This window comes from Salvia splendens, chromosome 2 (assembly GCF_004379255.2).
Source record: "Salvia splendens isolate huo1 chromosome 2, SspV2, whole genome shotgun sequence".
Classification (NCBI taxonomy): Eukaryota; Viridiplantae; Streptophyta; class Magnoliopsida; order Lamiales; family Lamiaceae; genus Salvia; species Salvia splendens.
Window position 1 is genome coordinate 41,020,066 of NC_056033.1, and position 17,986 is coordinate 41,038,051.

At 38.8% G+C, this 17,986-nt stretch overlaps 2 protein-coding genes and 1 pseudogene across 3 annotated transcripts; all 3 read left to right on the plus strand.

The window, feature by feature from the left end:
- Positions 1–728: 728 nt before the first annotated feature.
- On the plus strand, positions 729–3,410 carry LOC121768009 (probable beta-D-xylosidase 7). Of its 2 annotated transcripts, none has more exons than XM_042164360.1 (6): positions 729–1,067; positions 1,147–1,449; positions 1,522–1,691; positions 1,772–1,869; positions 1,953–2,687; positions 2,784–3,410. In XM_042164360.1, exons 1-6 carry the CDS (start codon positions 798–800, stop codon positions 3,365–3,367), a joined length of 2,160 nt encoding a protein of 719 aa, XP_042020294.1. In that variant the 5' UTR covers positions 729–797; the 3' UTR covers positions 3,368–3,410. The 2 variants fall into 2 exon arrangements, with proteins under 2 accessions (XP_042020294.1, XP_042020288.1); XM_042164354.1 differs by having other exon boundaries at positions 995–1,067; positions 1,160–1,449.
- A 1,338-nt stretch (positions 3,411–4,748) lies between these two features.
- On the plus strand, positions 4,749–7,751 carry LOC121769801 (probable beta-D-xylosidase 7). The gene is made up of 6 exons (XM_042166564.1): positions 4,749–5,033; positions 5,519–5,821; positions 5,885–6,054; positions 6,127–6,224; positions 6,313–7,074; positions 7,183–7,751. Exons 1-6 carry the CDS (start codon positions 4,764–4,766, stop codon positions 7,749–7,751), a joined length of 2,172 nt encoding a protein of 723 aa, XP_042022498.1. The 5' UTR covers positions 4,749–4,763.
- A 5,372-nt stretch (positions 7,752–13,123) lies between these two features.
- On the plus strand, positions 13,124–17,941 carry LOC121792864 (annotated as a pseudogene).
- The last annotated feature ends 45 nt before the right edge of the window (positions 17,942–17,986 follow it).

Below are 17,986 nucleotides of genomic sequence, written 5' to 3' on the forward strand. Positions count from 1 at the left end.
AGTGGACCCATGCAAGATCGCCACGATCTCCACGACATCCACTACCTAGTAAATGGTGCTGCATGCCACGATCTTGGTCCTTTGTATAAATAGAACCTAGATCAGATAGATAGGGTTAGACTCTCTCGCTTTCTAGAGATCAAATACAAAATAGCAAGTCTGTATTGTAAGCTGTAGAAAACAGATCAAGCAATACAACTCTGCCCTCTTTTCTTCCCGTGGACGTAGATTTACCTCAGTAAATCGAACCACGTAAATTCTCTGTGTCGTGATCCGTATTTTCTACCAGCATTCATCACCACCGAAAATTCGCCGATTCATCAAATCCCATGTCCACATATATTATTCGAAAATTGAATATCAACATTGATGTTTGAAATTTAATGCCCATCCAAAAATGCTTACTGATACAAATCATACTTTAATTAACTTCCCAAAACTCAAAAAATTTAATGTCGATATTAACGTTTGAAATTTAATGCTCAGGTCAAGAAAAACAAAATGTAAACGTGGTTTACACAAACATAGACATTCATTAATCCTCCAATAATTTTGGTATCATATAACAAATAGAAATCCCAAGAAATCAATATAAATATTCATTTCTCATCCAAAAATATTGATCAAACCATACAAATATTTTGAAAAAAAAATAAAATAAAATGAGACACATTATCATCCATATGTTAGGTCTCCTAATTTGTAGCATTACATGTTCAACCAGTTTGTCGACGAATGAATCCAAAGTCCCTCCATTTTCATGCGGGAGTCGATCCTACCCGTTCTGCGATGAGGGCATGCCAGTGAGGGAGCGGGCCCGCGACCTGATCTCGCGGCTGACGTTGGACGAGAAGCTCTCGCAGCTCATCAACAAGGCCGCGGCCATCCCCCGCCTCGGCGTCCCCTACTACCAGTGGTGGTCGGAGGCGCTGCATGGGGTGGCCGTGGCCGAAGGGGTCGAGAATGGCATCTCGTTCCGCGGGGTCGTCAAGGCCGCCACAAGCTTCCCTCAGGTCATACTCACCGCCTCCTCATTCGACGCCCATCTCTGGTACCGGATTGCAAAGGTTGGCTAGCTGCATTTCAATCATTTTAACGTCACTTGGGACAATTAATGCTTTTTTAAATTTATAAACAAATTTGAAGGTGATCGGAACAGAGGCAAGAGCAATGTACAACGAGGGGCAGGCGACGGGCCTAACGTTCTGGGCCCCAACCGTTAACATCTTCAGGGATCCGCGGTGGGGGAGGGGGCAGGAGACCCCCGGGGAGGACCCCTTGCTCACCGCCAAGTATGCCACCTCGTTTGTCAGGGGCCTCCAAGGTGACTCCTTTGAGGGCCGAGCCCTCAAAGATGACCACCTCCTAGTGTCTGCGTGTTGCAAGCACTTCACTGCCTATGATCTTGAAAGCTGGAAGGGATATGTACGCTACACCTTCAATGCAAATGTAATAGTACTATTCATGTCATCTTCTTGATGTGGTTTGTGGGATTTATGGAGAGTTTGGCTTTTTTTTTAGGTGACGAAGCAGGATATGGCGGATACTTACCAGCCCCCGTTTAAGGGCTGCATCAAGGAGGGGAAGGCAAGTGGGTTAATGTGCGCGTATAATCTTGTGAATGGGGTCCCTAACTGCGTGGATTATGATCTGCTCACCGAGACTGCCCGCGGAGAGTGGGGGTTTGAAGGGTTGGTTGCGTTTTTGTTTTTGTTTTTGTTTTCGTGTGTTTTTGAACCGCCTAACGTTGTTTGGGGGTTCCAATTTTTAGGTACATAACCTCGGATTGTGATGCAGTTTCGTTTCTCTTTCAAAAGCAACATTATGCAAAATCAAATGAAGAGGCTGTTGCTGATGCGCTCAAAGCTGGTTTGTGATGTAATGCGTGTTTAGATCTATTGAAAATACTAACATTAATGTGATGTGTGTGTGTGTGTTTGGAATGAATGTAGGAATGGATGTGAGTTGTGGTCCGTATTTGGGAAACTATATAAAATCTGCCGTTTTGAAAGGGATAGTGCCTGAATCTGACATAGACAAAGCTCTTGAGAATCTTTTCACTGTGAGGATTCGGTTAGGTCTCTTCAATGGGCCCCCAAGTGGGACCTACGGGAAACTCGGGCGTGAAGATGTCTGCGCACCCGAGCACCAGGAGCTGGCACTTGAGGCAGCCAGGCAGGGGATAGTCCTGCTGAAAAATGAGAGAAAACTGCTGCCGCTATCCAAGGCCGGGAAGGGGTCCCTTGCGGTGATAGGCCCGAATGCGAATGTTTCCAATGTACTTCTCGGAAACTACCGGGGGCCGCCTTGCACCACCATCACTCCACTCCAAGGGCTAATGAGATATGCAAAGGATATCAACTATAGCTCTATCGATGTGAAAAGAGCGGTCGAGCTTGCAAAATCAGCGGACTGCGTGGTTTTGGTGATGGGAACCAACCAACTACAAGAATCAGAGTATAAAGATCGCGAGGATTTGGTGCTTCCTGGGGAGCAGGAAAGCTTGATCATGAGCGTTGCCGAGGCGGCTAAGAAGCCTGTCGTGTTGGTGCTGCTATGTGGAGGGCCGATTGATGTTTCATTCGCCAAAAATGAGCCAAAAATAGGGAGCATTTTGTGGGCTGGGTATCCTGGTCAGGCTGGAGGGGGAGCAATTGCAGAGATCATATTTGGAGACTATAATCCTGGTAAGAAAAGAAGGAAGAATAAATCAAATATGGTTAACATTATCAATATCGAGATACTCACCACGTTTATTAGTTAATTCATTTTTCTTGTTTTAGGAGGAAGGCTGACTATGACTTGGTATCCCCAAGAATTTATGAAGATACCGATGATCGATATGAGAATGAGGGCCGATCCATCATCTGGCTTCCCGGGGCGCACCTATAGATTCTACGGAGGCAAAAAGGTGTTTGAATTCGGGCACGGGTTGAGCTACACCACTTATTCTTACAAGATCGTTTTCGTAAGCCAAAGAAATTTTGATCTCAAGGCATCATCATCCACTTCCAACCTAAGGTACGTATCGGTCCAAGAGTTGGGATCGAGGTGGTGTAAGAAGGCTAAGTTTTTTGTTATAGTTCGTGTTAAGAATAAAGGGAAGATGGCGGGTAAGCACCCGGTGCTTTTATTTTTGAGGCGTACTCAATATGGTGGTGATGGTGGTGTTGGTAGCCCGATGAAACAATTGGTCGGGTTTCAGACGGTAAAGACTGATGTTAAGGAGAAAGTGTTGGTCAAGTTTTCAGTGAGTCCGTGTGAGCATTTTAGTAGTGCTAGTGAAGATGGGGAGATGGTGATTGAATCAGGAGATGCGAGTTTAGTTGTAGGAGATGAGGAGCATCCAATTAGAATTCATATGTGACAAATTATAGATTGTCAATTGTGTTCAAGGGTTTTATGCAACTTGATATTGACTCTTGGAAATAAAATGTATTAAGGTTGATTGTATTTAAAATTGTCTGAAATGGTGTCGTTGATATTTATGTATCTCATTTTGATATTTCTCTATAATTCCCTCGTAGTGACATTTTATTTAAGTGACCAGTAATGCGATACTGATGATTTCAATGAATAAATTTTTTTAGGTTAGACGACGTTCTCTCACCTATAAATCCTGCAATTATGTATTTACATACGACATCTCTATGGTGTAGAGAAGAAATTCTTACAAAATTGACCCATATGAAATAATTAAACATAGAAGTAGTAAGACTTATATACTATCGATATTTCTTCACAAAATAAAGTGTTGGTTTCATCAAATTTTTTTGCAAGAACAACTAATGAAAATGTTACAATCTCAGATGGCGGAAAAAAAGTTGCTTTGAAATACTATACCATGGAACTTTCCCTTTTATAACCTTCATCTACGGAGATGAATATTCAATTTATTTTCAAAAATCTTTTCACTTCCACTTTCTCCTTTTATCACAAAAAATAAAAAAAATTGTTTCACTTTGTAAAGCTATTATGATTTTATTATATATAATGGCACTTTTAAATAATAATCGCATAATCCCATTAGTTTCATGCTCTTAATTGATTATTTAGTGAGATTTTCGGCTGTTTAAAAAACGTTTACAGTAGTAATACAAATCACTATTATATAAACCATTCTCCTTATCTTAAATTTTTTATGTAATTACTTATGCATATTATAATCTCATGTTCACATTATCCCGTAATTATAATTTCATGTCCATATTATAATTCAATGTCCACATTAATGTTTGAAATTTAATTCCCATCCAAAAACGTCATACTTTAATTAACTTCCCGAAACTCATAATTTCATGTCCATATTATTCAGTTATTCAAAAATTTAATGTCCATATCCGTTTGAAATTTAAAGCCCAGCTCAAGTAACGCTTAGTGATACTACAAGATAGTACTAGTATACTATTAATAATGGTTCAAACCTCGACTTTTACATATTGATAGATAGATTGATTTACATCGTACATCATTTATCTTCCAATAATTTTGGTCTATGTTCTTATTAAATTTTTGTGTGTAACAAATACAAATCCCAAGAAAGCAATGCAGCACCTCAAATCACAATATAGATATTCATTTCTCCTCCAATAATTTCCATTAAACCATACAAATATTTTGATAAAAAAATGAGACACATTATCCTCCATCTGTTAGGTCTCCTAATTTGTAGTATTACATGTTCGACCAGTTTGTCGACGAATGAATCCAAACTCCCGCCATTTTCATGCGGGAGTCGGTCCTACCCGTTCTGCGACACGGGCATGCCAGTGAGGGAGCGGGCGCGCGACCTGATCTCGCGGCTGACGTTGGACGAGAAGATCTCGCAGCTGAGCAACAATGCCTCGGCCATCCCACGCCTCGGCGTCCCCTACTACCAGTGGTGGTCGGAGGCGCTGCATGGGTTGGCTGCCTTCGAAGGAGTCGAGACTGGCATCTCGTTTGACGGGGTCGTCAAGGCAGCCACCAGCTTCCCTCAGATCATACTCACCGCCTCCTCATTCGATGCTCATCTCTGGTATCGGATAGCAAAGGTTCAACATTTTTTATTTTGTTTGATGTGATGACTAAATCAGATTTCGGATCTTGAAAAGATTTCATTATTAGATTAGTTTAAGCTTGGGATAAGTTTTTTTTATTTTAATTCATGGGATTCTTGTTTTTTTAAAGTTGTTTTTGAATATTTTTGGGCCAAATTCATAAATAGTGTCCACAATGCACCCATTTCATATGTACTACTGTTACGGATTCAATTCCCACATCGATTGTGAGAACAACTGATGTGGGGTATATAGACTAAATGAGCTCTCTCTCCTAACATGCTAGTCTTTTGGGATGAGTTCTCCTGTTTGGTCTGTATCAACTACACACACAATCAATATACACAAAATACATATACTACACATATTGCGCGCGCACACACATTATACACTGTAGACATACATACAAACACACTTTAGAAGCAAATGGTGTTGATATTTGAATTAATGATAGCTAAGATTTGACAACAAATTTGAAGGTGATTGGAACAGAGGGAAGAGCCATGTACAATGAGGGGCAGGCGACCGGCCTAACGTTCTGGGCGCCAAACATCAACATCTTCAGGGATCCGCGGTGGGGGAGGGGGCAGGAGACCCCTGGGGAGGACCCCTTGCTCACCGCCAAGTATGCCACGTCGTTTGTCAGAGGCCTCCAAGGCGACTCCTTTGAGGGTGGAGCCCTCAAAGACGGTCACCTCCAAGCCTCCGCGTGTTGCAAGCACTTCACTGCCTACGATCTCGAAAGCTGGAAGGGATATGAACGCTTCACCTTTAATGCTCAAGTAAGTAATAGTAGTCTTGTTCTGTTTTAATGTGGGTCCAAAATATTGTTTGGGTTGTTTTAGGTGACGAAACGGGATTTGGCGGATACGTACCAGCCCTCATTCAAGGGTTGCGTCGAGGAGGGGAAGGCGAGTGGGTTAATGTGCGCGTATAATCTTGTGAATGGGGTCCCAAACTGCGTGGATTATGATCTGCTCACCAAGACTGCCCGCGGAGAGTGGGGGTTTGACGGGTTAGTTACGTTTTTTTTTGTTTTCGTGTGTGTTTTAAACCGGCTAACGTTGTTTGGGGGGTCTGGTTTTAGGTACATAACCTCAGACTGTGATGCAGTTTCGCTTCTCTTTCGGAAGCAACATTATGCAAAATCAGATGAAGAGGCTGTTGCTGATGCGCTCAAAGCTGGTTTGTGATGTGTGTGTGCGCGCTTTGATCTATTGAAAATACTAACATTAATGTGATGTGTGTGTGTGTGTGTTTGGGATGAATGTAGGAATGGATGTGGGTTGTGGTCCGTATTTGGGAAACTATGCAAAATCTGCCGTTTTGAAAGGGATAATTTCTGAATCTGACATAGACAAAGCTCTAGAGAATCTTTTCACTGTGAGGATGCGGTTAGGTCTCTTCAATGGGCCCCCAAGTGGGACCTACGGGAAACTAGGGCGTGCAGATGTCTGCGCACCCGAGCACCAGGAGCTGGCACTTGAGGCAGCCAGGCAGGGGATAGTCCTGCTGAAAAATGAGAGAAAACTATTGCCGCTATCCAAGGCCAAAAAGGGGACTCTTGCGGTGATAGGCCCGAACGCGAAGATTTACAATACGCTTCTCGGAAACTACGCGGGGCCGCCTTGCAGCACCATCAGTCCACTCCAAGGGCTAATGAGTTATGTTGAGGATGTGAAGTTTGAACAAGGGTGTGGCATTGTCAATGGTAGCTCTGTCGATGAGAAAAGAGCGGTCGAGCTTGCAAAGTCAGCGGACCACGTGGTTTTGGTGATGGGATCCAACCAACTACAAGAAGCAGAGTATATTGATCGTGTGGATTTGGTTCTTCCGGGGAAGCAGCAAAGCTTGATCATGAGCGTTGCCGAGGCGGCTAAGAAGCCTGTCGTGTTGGTGCTGCTATGTGGAGGGCCGATTGATGTTTCATTCGCCAAAAATGAGCCAAAAATAGGAAGCATTTTGTGGGCTGGGTATCCTGGTCAGGCTGGAGGGAGAGCAATTGCAGAGATCATATTTGGAGACTATAATCCTGGTAAGAAAAGAAGAAACAAAAAAGAGGTTTAAAATCAAATATGGCAAACATTATTAACGTCCAGATATTCACTTCACCTCTAATAGTAGTCTATTTTTCTTGTTTTAGGAGGTAGGTTGACTATGACTTGGTATCCCCAAGACTTCGTGAAGATACCGATGATCGATATGAGAATGAGGGCGGATCCTTCATCCGGCTTCCCCGGGCGTACCTATAGATTCTACAAAGGCGAAAAGGTGTTTGAATTCGGGTACGGGCTGAGCTACACCACCTATTCTTACAAGATCGATTTCGTGGGGTTTGATATGAAGGCATCATCATCCACTTCCAACCTAGGGTATATCTCGATACAAGAGTTGGGATCGGGGTGGTGTGAGAAGGCTAGGTTTTTGGTAAGAGTAAGTGTTAAGAATAAAGGAAAGATGGCGGGTAAGCACCCAGTGCTTTTGTTTTTGAAGCGCACTCAATATAGTGGTGGTATTGGTAGCCCGATGAAACAATTGATCGGGTTTCAGCCGGTTAGGATCAATGCTAAGGAGAAGGCGAGCGTTGAGTTTTCGGTGAGTCCTTGTGAGCATTTTAGTAGCGCTAATGAAGATGGGGAGATGGTGATTGAATTAGGAGATGCGAGTTTAGTTGTAGGAGATGAGGAGCATCCATTTAGAATAAATTTATGACAAATTATAGAACTGCCAATTGTGGTGTTAAAAGAGTTTTATGCAACTTGATAATGACTCTTGGAAATAAATTGTAATGTGGATTGTATTTTAAATTGTGTGAAATGGTCTCTACCTGATATTTAAGTACGTACAACATTTTGATATTGTTCTTTTAACTCCCTCATAACATTTTATTCAAATGTCCAGTAATGTAATAATGATGATGTCAATGAATCAAAGAAGGGTAGGTTAGTTTCATATTAAATTAAATTGGTGAGTTTTTGTTTTCTGTAAAAATGAAAAATTTCTGTAGGGCCCTTTTTAAAATAGAAAAACTTTGTTGATTTCTTTTTAAATGGTTAGATGGATTTGTGGCTAAGTGCATATTATCATACATAACTACAAAAGTAATAGTCAAACAATAGGTTCCAAACTACTACTCCCTTCGTCCCGCTTTAGCAGTTCCAGTTGCTTTTTTGCACTCGTTTTGTAAAAATGATAATAAATAGTTAAAGTGGAGAAATAGTAAAGTACGAGAGAGAATAATGTAGATAAGACTCTTCTCTACATTATTCTCTATCTTACTTTACAATTTCTCCACTTTAACTATTTATTATCATTTTTATAAAATGAGTGCGCAAAAGTAACCGGGACTGCTAAAGCGAGACGGACGGAGTAATTCATAAAAATCAACTTATTAGTACAATACTCTTTTTCGTTCAAAAAATAGTGTCATTGCATTAACAAAGGAGGAGTATAATTAATTATAGGGTTACTAGTTATTTAAATTATAAGGTTTGTTTAAATTCTGATTAATCTCATAATTTTTTAAAAATTCTAATTAATCTCATAATTATTGGTAAGCTATGTTCTTTTTGGCAATAATTAACTATCTTCTCTTTTCTACTCTATCAGTGGCGTATCCAGTGTAGTACAAGGGGGTACAACTGTACCCCCAAACTTTTGGTTTTCTATAATATATTGTACCATCAGTTTAAAATACTTTAGTGGCACAGTGGTAGAACACGCCTTTCGCCTTCCGTGAGACGCGAGTTCGATCCCCAGCGGCCTCATTTTTATTCTTCTATTATTAGAGTTATATTGTACTCCTACATGAAACTTGAGAGTATTTTTGCTACAATTTATTCTTTTCTTCTTCCATTTTATAGTGATTACGATTATATTTTTATTTATATGGAGACTTTCAAGTGTTTTTATCTATAGATTACTGTGTTTATGTATTATTTTCAATACTATATCAATAGTTTACTTTCAAGTGTTTTTATCCACAGATTACTATGTTTATGTATTATTTTCAATACAATATCAAAAGTTTACTTAGGCCATGTTTGGTTGGCAGGAAAGTAAAGTTGGCAAGAAAAATGATTCCTGGGAAAATGAATCCCAGGAATATGATTTCTAATAACTTTACTTTCCCGTGTTTGGAAAATATCAAGATTTGAAGTATATATTTGATTTAAACACCAAACTAAAAATATACTTATTATTTTTTATTTATAAAAAATAATAATACATATTATTTAATAAATTATTAATTACAAATGATAATAATTATATTATTTTATTTATTATTACGATGGATAGTTTAAATATGGATTATACATCATAATATATAATAATATAATAATAAATAAGATTATTATTATTATTATTATTATTATTATTATCATTATATTTACATAATTTTTAATTCAATAAATTTTATAATTTAAAATTTCACTACAATTTTATTATATAATTTATAAATTAATAATTATTATATTATTATATAATTACAATTATATTTAATTATTTAAAAAATTATTATTATTATTTTGATAATAAAATAAATATTAATAGTATAGTTATAATTATGATAATTTGAATTATAGTTATTTATTATCCTGAAATTAAGTATGGTTTATACTTTTAAATTATTTTTAAAACATTGTAATAAATAATAACAATAATAATGATGATGATAATAATAATAATAATAATAATAATAATAATAATAATAATAATAATAATAATAATAATAAACTGTACTATATTACATTAAATATGTAAGAATCCTAAAACTGGGAAAAAGAATACCTAAGAAAAGTTAGGATTCAGAATCCTAGAAAGTTGTACTAACTTTCCTTGTTTTAGGATTTTGATTACTTTCCCAGTTTGATTAAAAACGGAAACAAACACAGGAATTTAATTACTTTCCTAGTTTGATCAAAAGTTTATCTACAGACTTTGAAGGTATTTTATTTATTATATAATTATTATATTTATATTTTTATATTCACAACTAACAAAATGAAAGAAAAATAAGCGAATAATTTTCTTTATATCAAAGTAAATATCGCACCCCCGAATCAAAAATTCTGCATACACCACTGTACTCTATTCTCCCTCTCTCTTAATATATTATCTACAATTTAACCCAATGCATATATACCACTTCCTATTCCAAAACAGAAATTACTCATTTGAACTGGCACAGATGGAGTACAAGTATCTTAGGGCACCCGCAACGCTGTGCCGTTGCGGTTCCTATGCCGTTCCGGCGGAACGGTTCCGCGGCGGCACGCGTTGCGGGGTGCGTTCCGTCGCCGTTCCGTGCCGTCGCCATTCCTATGCCGTGCTGCGTTCCGTTCCGGAGGAACGCGGAACGGAACGTTCCGCCACGCGCCGAGGCGACGTGGCGGCCTCCCATTCGACGCGTGCAGCCCACTCGCTGCCCCGCGAGTGGGCTTCGTCCGGTGACGCAATAATTAATTTTTTTAAAAAAAATTCGAATTTAATAAAAAAAAAAAAAATTTTTTGCAACGATAATGAGACCGTTTTTTTTATATCCGTTTTTTATTTTTTTTATTTTTTATTTAATTTATTTACTCTATAAATACTCCTATTTCATACTCATTTCAATCACAAACACACATCTATTCCTTTCTATTTCCACCCCAATTTTCATCTCAAATCAACTATATTTTCCTTCTCCCAAATTTAATCAAACTAATGGATCCTTATGAACAAATGCGTCAAATATTGGAATAATCACTTGAAGAAGATCGACGACGGGAGGCGGAAGAAATTATTAAAATTGTGTACTTTTATTTTTTTAGGATTTTAATTGTGTGCTTTTATTTTTTTACGTTTAAGTTGTAATTTTTTTTAATGTTGTGTGTTTTTTTAATAAAGTGTGTTTGTTTTTTAAAGTGTGTTTATTTAAATTGAATTGGGTTGGAAATAAAAAAAATGAAATTGAATGAATAGTAATTTAAGGAACGGTTAAGGAACGGAGGGTTGCAGGTTCCGTTCCTTAGTTAAGGAATGGAGTAAAAAAGTACAGTGGGGCCCTCAAATAGTGGTTTAAGGAACGGTATAGGAACAACGTTGTGGATGGCCTTATAATCATAACCTAAAGGAGACAGTCTATTTTAAAAAAATTATCTAATAAAGGAGTATTTTATAAGTTTCATTTCTTCTCATCTCTTTTTTTTGCAATATAGTTGTAGGCTTGGCCCATGACAGGTTTTTACTAGGCAATATAGTTGTAGGCTTGGCCCATGACAGTTTCATTTTTTTAGGATTTTAATTGTGTGCTTTTATTTTTTTACGTTTAAGTTGTAATTTTTTTTAATGTTGTGTGTTTTTTTAATAAAGTGTGTTTGTTTTTTAAAGTGTGTTTATTTAAATTGAATTGGGTTGGAAATAAAAAAAAATGAAATTGAATGAATAGTAATTTAAGGAACGGTTAAGGAACGGAGGGTTGCAGGTTCCGTTCCTTAGTTAAGGAATGGAGTAAAAAAGTACAGTGGGGCCCTCAAATAGTGGTTTAAGGAACGGTATAGGAACAGCGTTGTGGATGGCCTTATAATCATAACCTAAAGGAGACAGTCTATTTTAAAAAAATTATCTAATAAAGGAGTATTTTATAAGTTTCATTTCTTCTCATCTCTTTTTTTTGCAATATAGTTGTAGGCTTGGCCCATGACAGGTTTTACTAGGCTGATTCCTTTCTTTAATTAAAGGTGGTTTGTGGGCCGACCGAATTTCGGCACATGATCGGCCTAATATTATGCTATCTCGTTTTAAAACTAGTGTTGTTAAACTCCTAAACCAATTGGGCCAAAGGGAAATCGAAGGCGGCCCACACGAGACCGAAAATTTTACACAAAAAATAGAAGTGAATAAATGTTATAGAAAATTGAAAGTATTATACAATCATACAATACGAGTCACGACAACGACCTAAAGCTAATTTGATATTTCACGTTAAGAAGTGAAAATAAAATAAAATTGAGTAACCTAAATCTAATAATGTGAAAATGAGTTTTTAGCTAATGTTGAAAGATACATAACGGAAAAGAATGTCTATGGACCTATTACCTTTTTTTTCTTTCCTATAGTGTGACCACATTTTAGAAATAATGCAATGAAAATTAGCAAAAAGAAGAAAATAAAACTAGCTAGGAATTATTGAGCTCATTATATAATAATTTTTAACATACCGAAAATTGATACTACTATAGTACATTGTAAACGTACAAAGATTGTTATGAGGTGATAACTTCATTGAATAGTAAAATGTACCGATAAATTAAGATTTTTACGAATGATATTGTAAATTCATAATCATTAAAGGAAACTTTCGAAACTCTCACCACACACCCAGTCACCCACCCCCACCAACCACCAAACAAAAGTAAATAAATAGTTAAAAGTAGATTTTTATTAGTGAAGTTTCCAAAAATCAACAATAAGAAATATCTAATATTCCATCTTAAATAGGAGTATGAATACATTTTTCGTCTCTGCATATTGCACTAATATGTGATCTATATTTTTTAAAAATACCATCAAACGTCCATGAACGTTGATATAATATCGTTAGTACTTAGTAGGACTTTTCCATTTCTAAGATTTTTTAAACAAAAATACCCCTGACTATATGAGTTATTTGTTTATAACCGTCAGTTTGATTACACTTGATTCATTCATTTTTATTGTATTTCTCAACAGAAGTCGTTAACGAATAATTGCCTATCATGGCTAAATGAATGAACAAAATTGACAATTCTCTCTCATGAAAAAAGCATAATAACCTTTCTAGCACGGAGAATATTTTAGTTTAAAAAAATGCAAAAGATCTATCCACGATAATAAATCAATGTTCACAAGTGATATTTTTAAAGAACAACCTCCTATTTAGAGAACTAAAAATGTACGTACTCTCTTCTATTTTAAGTTTTTAACATCTCACACCTAACCCACCTCCTATTTTTCTTTAAATATAGCAAAATACAAACCACCTCAAATCACTATATAGATATTCATTTTTAATTATTTACTACTAAGCTATACAAAAATAATTAGTGGGAGAGATACTTAAACCCAACGGTCCCAACTAGTTCCATTTTGTCCCAATATAAAGATAGTGCCCCTACCATCACATGTTACTATATGGCCTCATTTCTCCTTCAATAATTTTCATCAAAACCATACAAAAATTTGGAAAAAAAATGAGGCACATTATCCATATCTTAGCTCTTGTAATTTGTATCACCACTTTGTCTATCGATGCTACACACCAATCCAAATCCAAACTCCCGCCATTCTCATGCGGGAGTTCGTCCACTCCACCAACTAGACCATACCCGTTCTGTGACGCGGGCTTGCCGGTCAGGGAGCGGGCCCGCGACCTGATCTCGCGGCTAACGTTGGACGAAAAGATCTCGCAGCTCGTCAACAAGGCTGCGGCCATCCCACGCCTAGGCATCCCCTACTACCAGTGGTGGTCGGAGGCGCTGCATGGGGTGGCCGTCGCCACGGGGGTCGAGAACGGGGTCAAGTTCGACGGGGTCGTCGAGGCCGCCACCAGCTTCCCTCAGGTCATTCTCACGGCCTCCACATTCGATGCCCATCTCTGGTATCGGATTGCAAAGGTTAGCTAGCTACATTCATTCAACATTTTTTTATTTTTAATTTTTTTTGAATGATGGTTAAATGAGATGTGGGATCTTGGAAATATTGAATTTTTAGATTAGTTTAAGCTCGGGATAAGGATTTTTCAAATCATGGTACAAATCGATGACGGTTTTTTTTTCTATGTTAGCAAGATGGGATTCTTGATTTTTGCAGAAGTTGTTTGTGAATATTTTAAGTGCAGAAATAGAGGATTGGATGGATTTAGATTCGTTTTTCTCATGTAATGCCAAATTAATCAGCGGGGGCATTAATTTTTTGATTAAAGAATAGTCAAAGATTGGATTTTTGTGTCTACACTCTACACTACTGTTACCTTCCATCACTCCCTGCTTTAAGACTTTAATTTAAAAATAAAAAAGTGCCTTAAGACTTTAATTTAAAAATAAAAAAGTGCCTTTTGGTGCATGCTAGGCCTTTCACAACACTGTCACTATACCGTCTTTTAAAACACTATTTGCGGGCCCCACTGTACTTTTTTACTCCATCCCTTAACTAAAGGACGAAACCTGCAATCATCCGTCCCTTAACCGTCCCTTAAGTTACTATCCATTCAATTTCATTTTTTCTATTTTTTTCATTAAAAATAAAATAACATTACAACATAAAATTCGTAAAAAATAAAAAAAAAAAACATAATTAAAAATCCTAAAAAAATTAAAAATACATAATTTAATTCCCTCCACCAAAGTTTTCCCAAATGTGCTCCATGAGATCATCTTGGAGTTGGGCGTGGGCGGAAGAGTCACGTGTCCTTGACGCATTTGCTCATATGGATCCATGAGATCGATTAAATTTGGGGGAAGAATAAAAGAGAGATGATTTGAGATGAAAATTGGAGAGGAAATGGAGATGATTTGGGAAAAATAGATGTGTAGTTGTGTGTGAAATGAGGATGACTTAGCAGTATTTATAGAGTAAAAAAAAAATTGGAAACGGCTATAAAACGGTAACATTACCGTTTTCACAATTTAATTTTTTTATTTCGAATTTTTTTTAAAAAATGAATTATTGCGTCAGCTTGACGAATCCCACTCGCGGGCCGGTGAGTGGGCGTCACGCATCGCCTGGGAGCTCGCCACGTCGCCTCGGCGCGTGGCGAGACGTCACGCGATTGGTCACTGCGGGATGGGTTGCGGGATGTGCTGGGGACGGGCTGGTGACGGGACGAGACATTGCAACGCGTCCCGTCCCGGTTCCGTCACTGCGGAACGAAACACGGGCCACCCGCGTAACGCGTTGCGGGTGGCCTTAGTGTGTGTGTGTGTGTGTGTTACATTTTAAACTTAGCACTAATTTGTATAGGTTTTATGTAGAAGCGTCTAAATATAATGGTGTGGTAATAGGGTTAAAATGGGAAATATTTCGGTAATAGAAATAGAAATTGAAGGCCAAATCATACTCATAAAAAAGGAATGATTTTGTAATAAAAATGATTTTTAGTTCAAAGGAGGAGACGAGGAGTTATATGCGTGTGTTTTCAGTATTCTTCAAATCTACGTTAATAAAGTCTTGAATTTAAACAGATGCAACAGCCATGAAAAGACTAGTTGAACATACTGACGCAACAGATTCGGAGCTGAAAAAAAAGAAATATTAATAAGATTAAATGAAAAATGCAATCTTGGTCCAGAAATTTAAGGCCAAATAAAAGTTGTAACAATGCTGATGATGATCTATTTTGAGCTAAAAAATAACACATTTGATTCTCAATTGAAATGTGGTATGTGTTTGTGTTTGCAGCAGTTTTAGTTCTATCCTAGTATTAAGGTTTTAATGTAAAAATTTTGCTAGTTTGATCAAGAAAACAGAGAAACATTTACAAACAAATGGTGTTGATAATTGAGTTAATGTTAGTGATAACAAATATGAAGGTAATCGGAAGAGAGGCAAGAGCCATGTACAACGAGGGGCAGGCAATTGGCCTAACGTTCTGGGCGCCAAACATCAACATCTTCAGGGATCCGCGGTGGGGGAGGGGGCAGGAGACCCCGGGGAGGACCCCTTGCTCACGGCCAAGTATGCCACGTCGTTTGTCAGAGGCCTCCAAGGCGACTCCTTTGAGGGCAGAACTCTCAAAGACGGCCACCTCCAAGTCTCCGCGTGTTGCAAGCACTTCACTGCCTATGATCTCGACCGATGGGAAGGATATGATCGATTCACCTTCAATGCTCAAGTAATAGCACTATCTAATCTTGTTTGATCATGTCATGTTCTTGATGTGTTTTGTGGTATTTATAGGAAGTTTGGGTTGTTTTAGGTGACGAAACAGGATTTGGCAGATACGTACCAGCCCCCGTTCAAGGGATGCATCGAGGAGGGGAAGGCGAGTGGGATATAATCTTGTGAACGGGGTCCCTAACTGCGCGGATTATAATCTGCTCACCAAGACTGCCCGCGGAGAGTGGGGATTTGAAGGGTTGGTTGTGTGTTTTTGTTTTTGTTTTGGTGTGTTTTTTAATCGGCTAACGTTGTTTGGGGGTTCCGATTTTTAGGTACATAACCTCGGATTGTGATGCGGTTTCGCTTCTCTTTCATCAGCAACATTATGCAAAATCGGATGAAGAGGCTGTTGCTGATGTGCTCAAAGCTGGTTTGTGATGTGTGTGTGTGTGTGTGTTTTGATCACTTGAAAAATGTATACTTAATGTGATGTGTGTGTGTTTGGATGTAGGAATGGATGTGAACTGTGGTTCATACTTGGGGAATTACACAAAATCTGCTGTTTTGAAGGGGACAGTGTCTGTATCTGATATAGACAGGGCTCTTGAGAATCTTTTCTCTGTGAGGATGAGGTTAGGTCTCTTCAACGGCCCCCCAAGCGGGACCTATGCTAAACTCGGGCGTGCAGATGTCTGCTCGCCCGAGCACCAGGAGCTGGCACTTGAGGTAGCCAGGCAGGGGATAGTCCTTCTGAAGAATGAGGGAAACCTGTTGCCGCTACCCAAGGCCGAGAAGGGGTCTCTTGCAGTGATAGGCCCGAATGCGAATGTTTCCAAGGTACTTCTTGGGAACTACCATGGGCCGCCTTGCATGACCATCACTCCACTACAAGGACTAATGAGTTATGTTGAGGATGTCAAGTTTGAACAAGGGTGTGACACCGTCAATTGTAGCTCTGTCGATGTGAAGAGGGCGGTCGAGCTTGCAAAATCAGCGGATCATGTGGTTTTGGTGATGGGACTTAACCAAGAACGCGAGAAGGAGGATCTTGATCGCGATGATTTGGTGCTTCCAGCGAAGCAGCAGAGCTTGATCATGAGCGTTGCCAAGGTGGCCAAGAAGCCTGTTGTGTTGGTGTTGTTATGTGGAGGGCCAGTCGATGTTTCGTTTGCGAAAAATGAGCCGAAAATAGGAAGCATTTTGTGGGCAGGCTATCCTGGCCAGTCTGGAGGGAGAGCAATTGCAGAGATCATATTTGGTGACTATAATCCAGGTAACAAAAGTGAAAAATTGGAAGTGTCAAATGTTGAGATATTCATGTGTGAGTTATCTCAGTTAATTTATATTTCTTGTTTTAGGAGGAAGGTTGACTATGACTTGGTATCCACAAGATTTCATCAAGATACCGATGACTGATATGAGAATGAGGGCCGACCCGTCGTCTCACTACCCGGGGCGCACCTACAGATTCTATAATGGCGAAAAGGTGTTTGAATTCGGGTACGGGCTGAGCTACACCACATATTCTTACAAGATCGTGTCCGTGAGCCAAAGTAAGTTAGATCTCAAGACATCATCATCATCCGCTTCCGACCTAGGGTATGTCGCGGTCCAGGATTTGGGATCGGGGTCGTGCGACAAGGCTAGGGTTTCTGTTATTGTTAGTGTAAGAACGAAGGGGAGATGGCGGGTAAGCACCCAGTCCTTTTGTTTCTGAGTCGTGGTCAACGTGGCAGTGGTGGTCCGATGAAACAATTGGTCGGGTTTCAAACGGTTAAGACCGATGCTAAAGAGAAGGTGAGTGTCGAGTTTTCGGTGAGTCCATGTGAGCATTTTAGTAGGGCCAATGAAGATGGGGAGATGGTGATTGAATCGGGAGATGGAAGTTTAGTTGTAGGATTTGAGGAACATCCCATTAACATAAGTATTTGACAAATTAAAGCATTGTCAACTGTGTTCAAGAGTTTTATGCAGCTTGATGATGCGTACTATTGGAATAAAATGTAATGTGGATGTAATTGGAATTGTGTGAAATGCATTTTGAAAATTTTCTCCTGCCAAAATCTCTCTCGGCATCCCCTACTACGAGTGGTGGTCGGAGGCGCTGC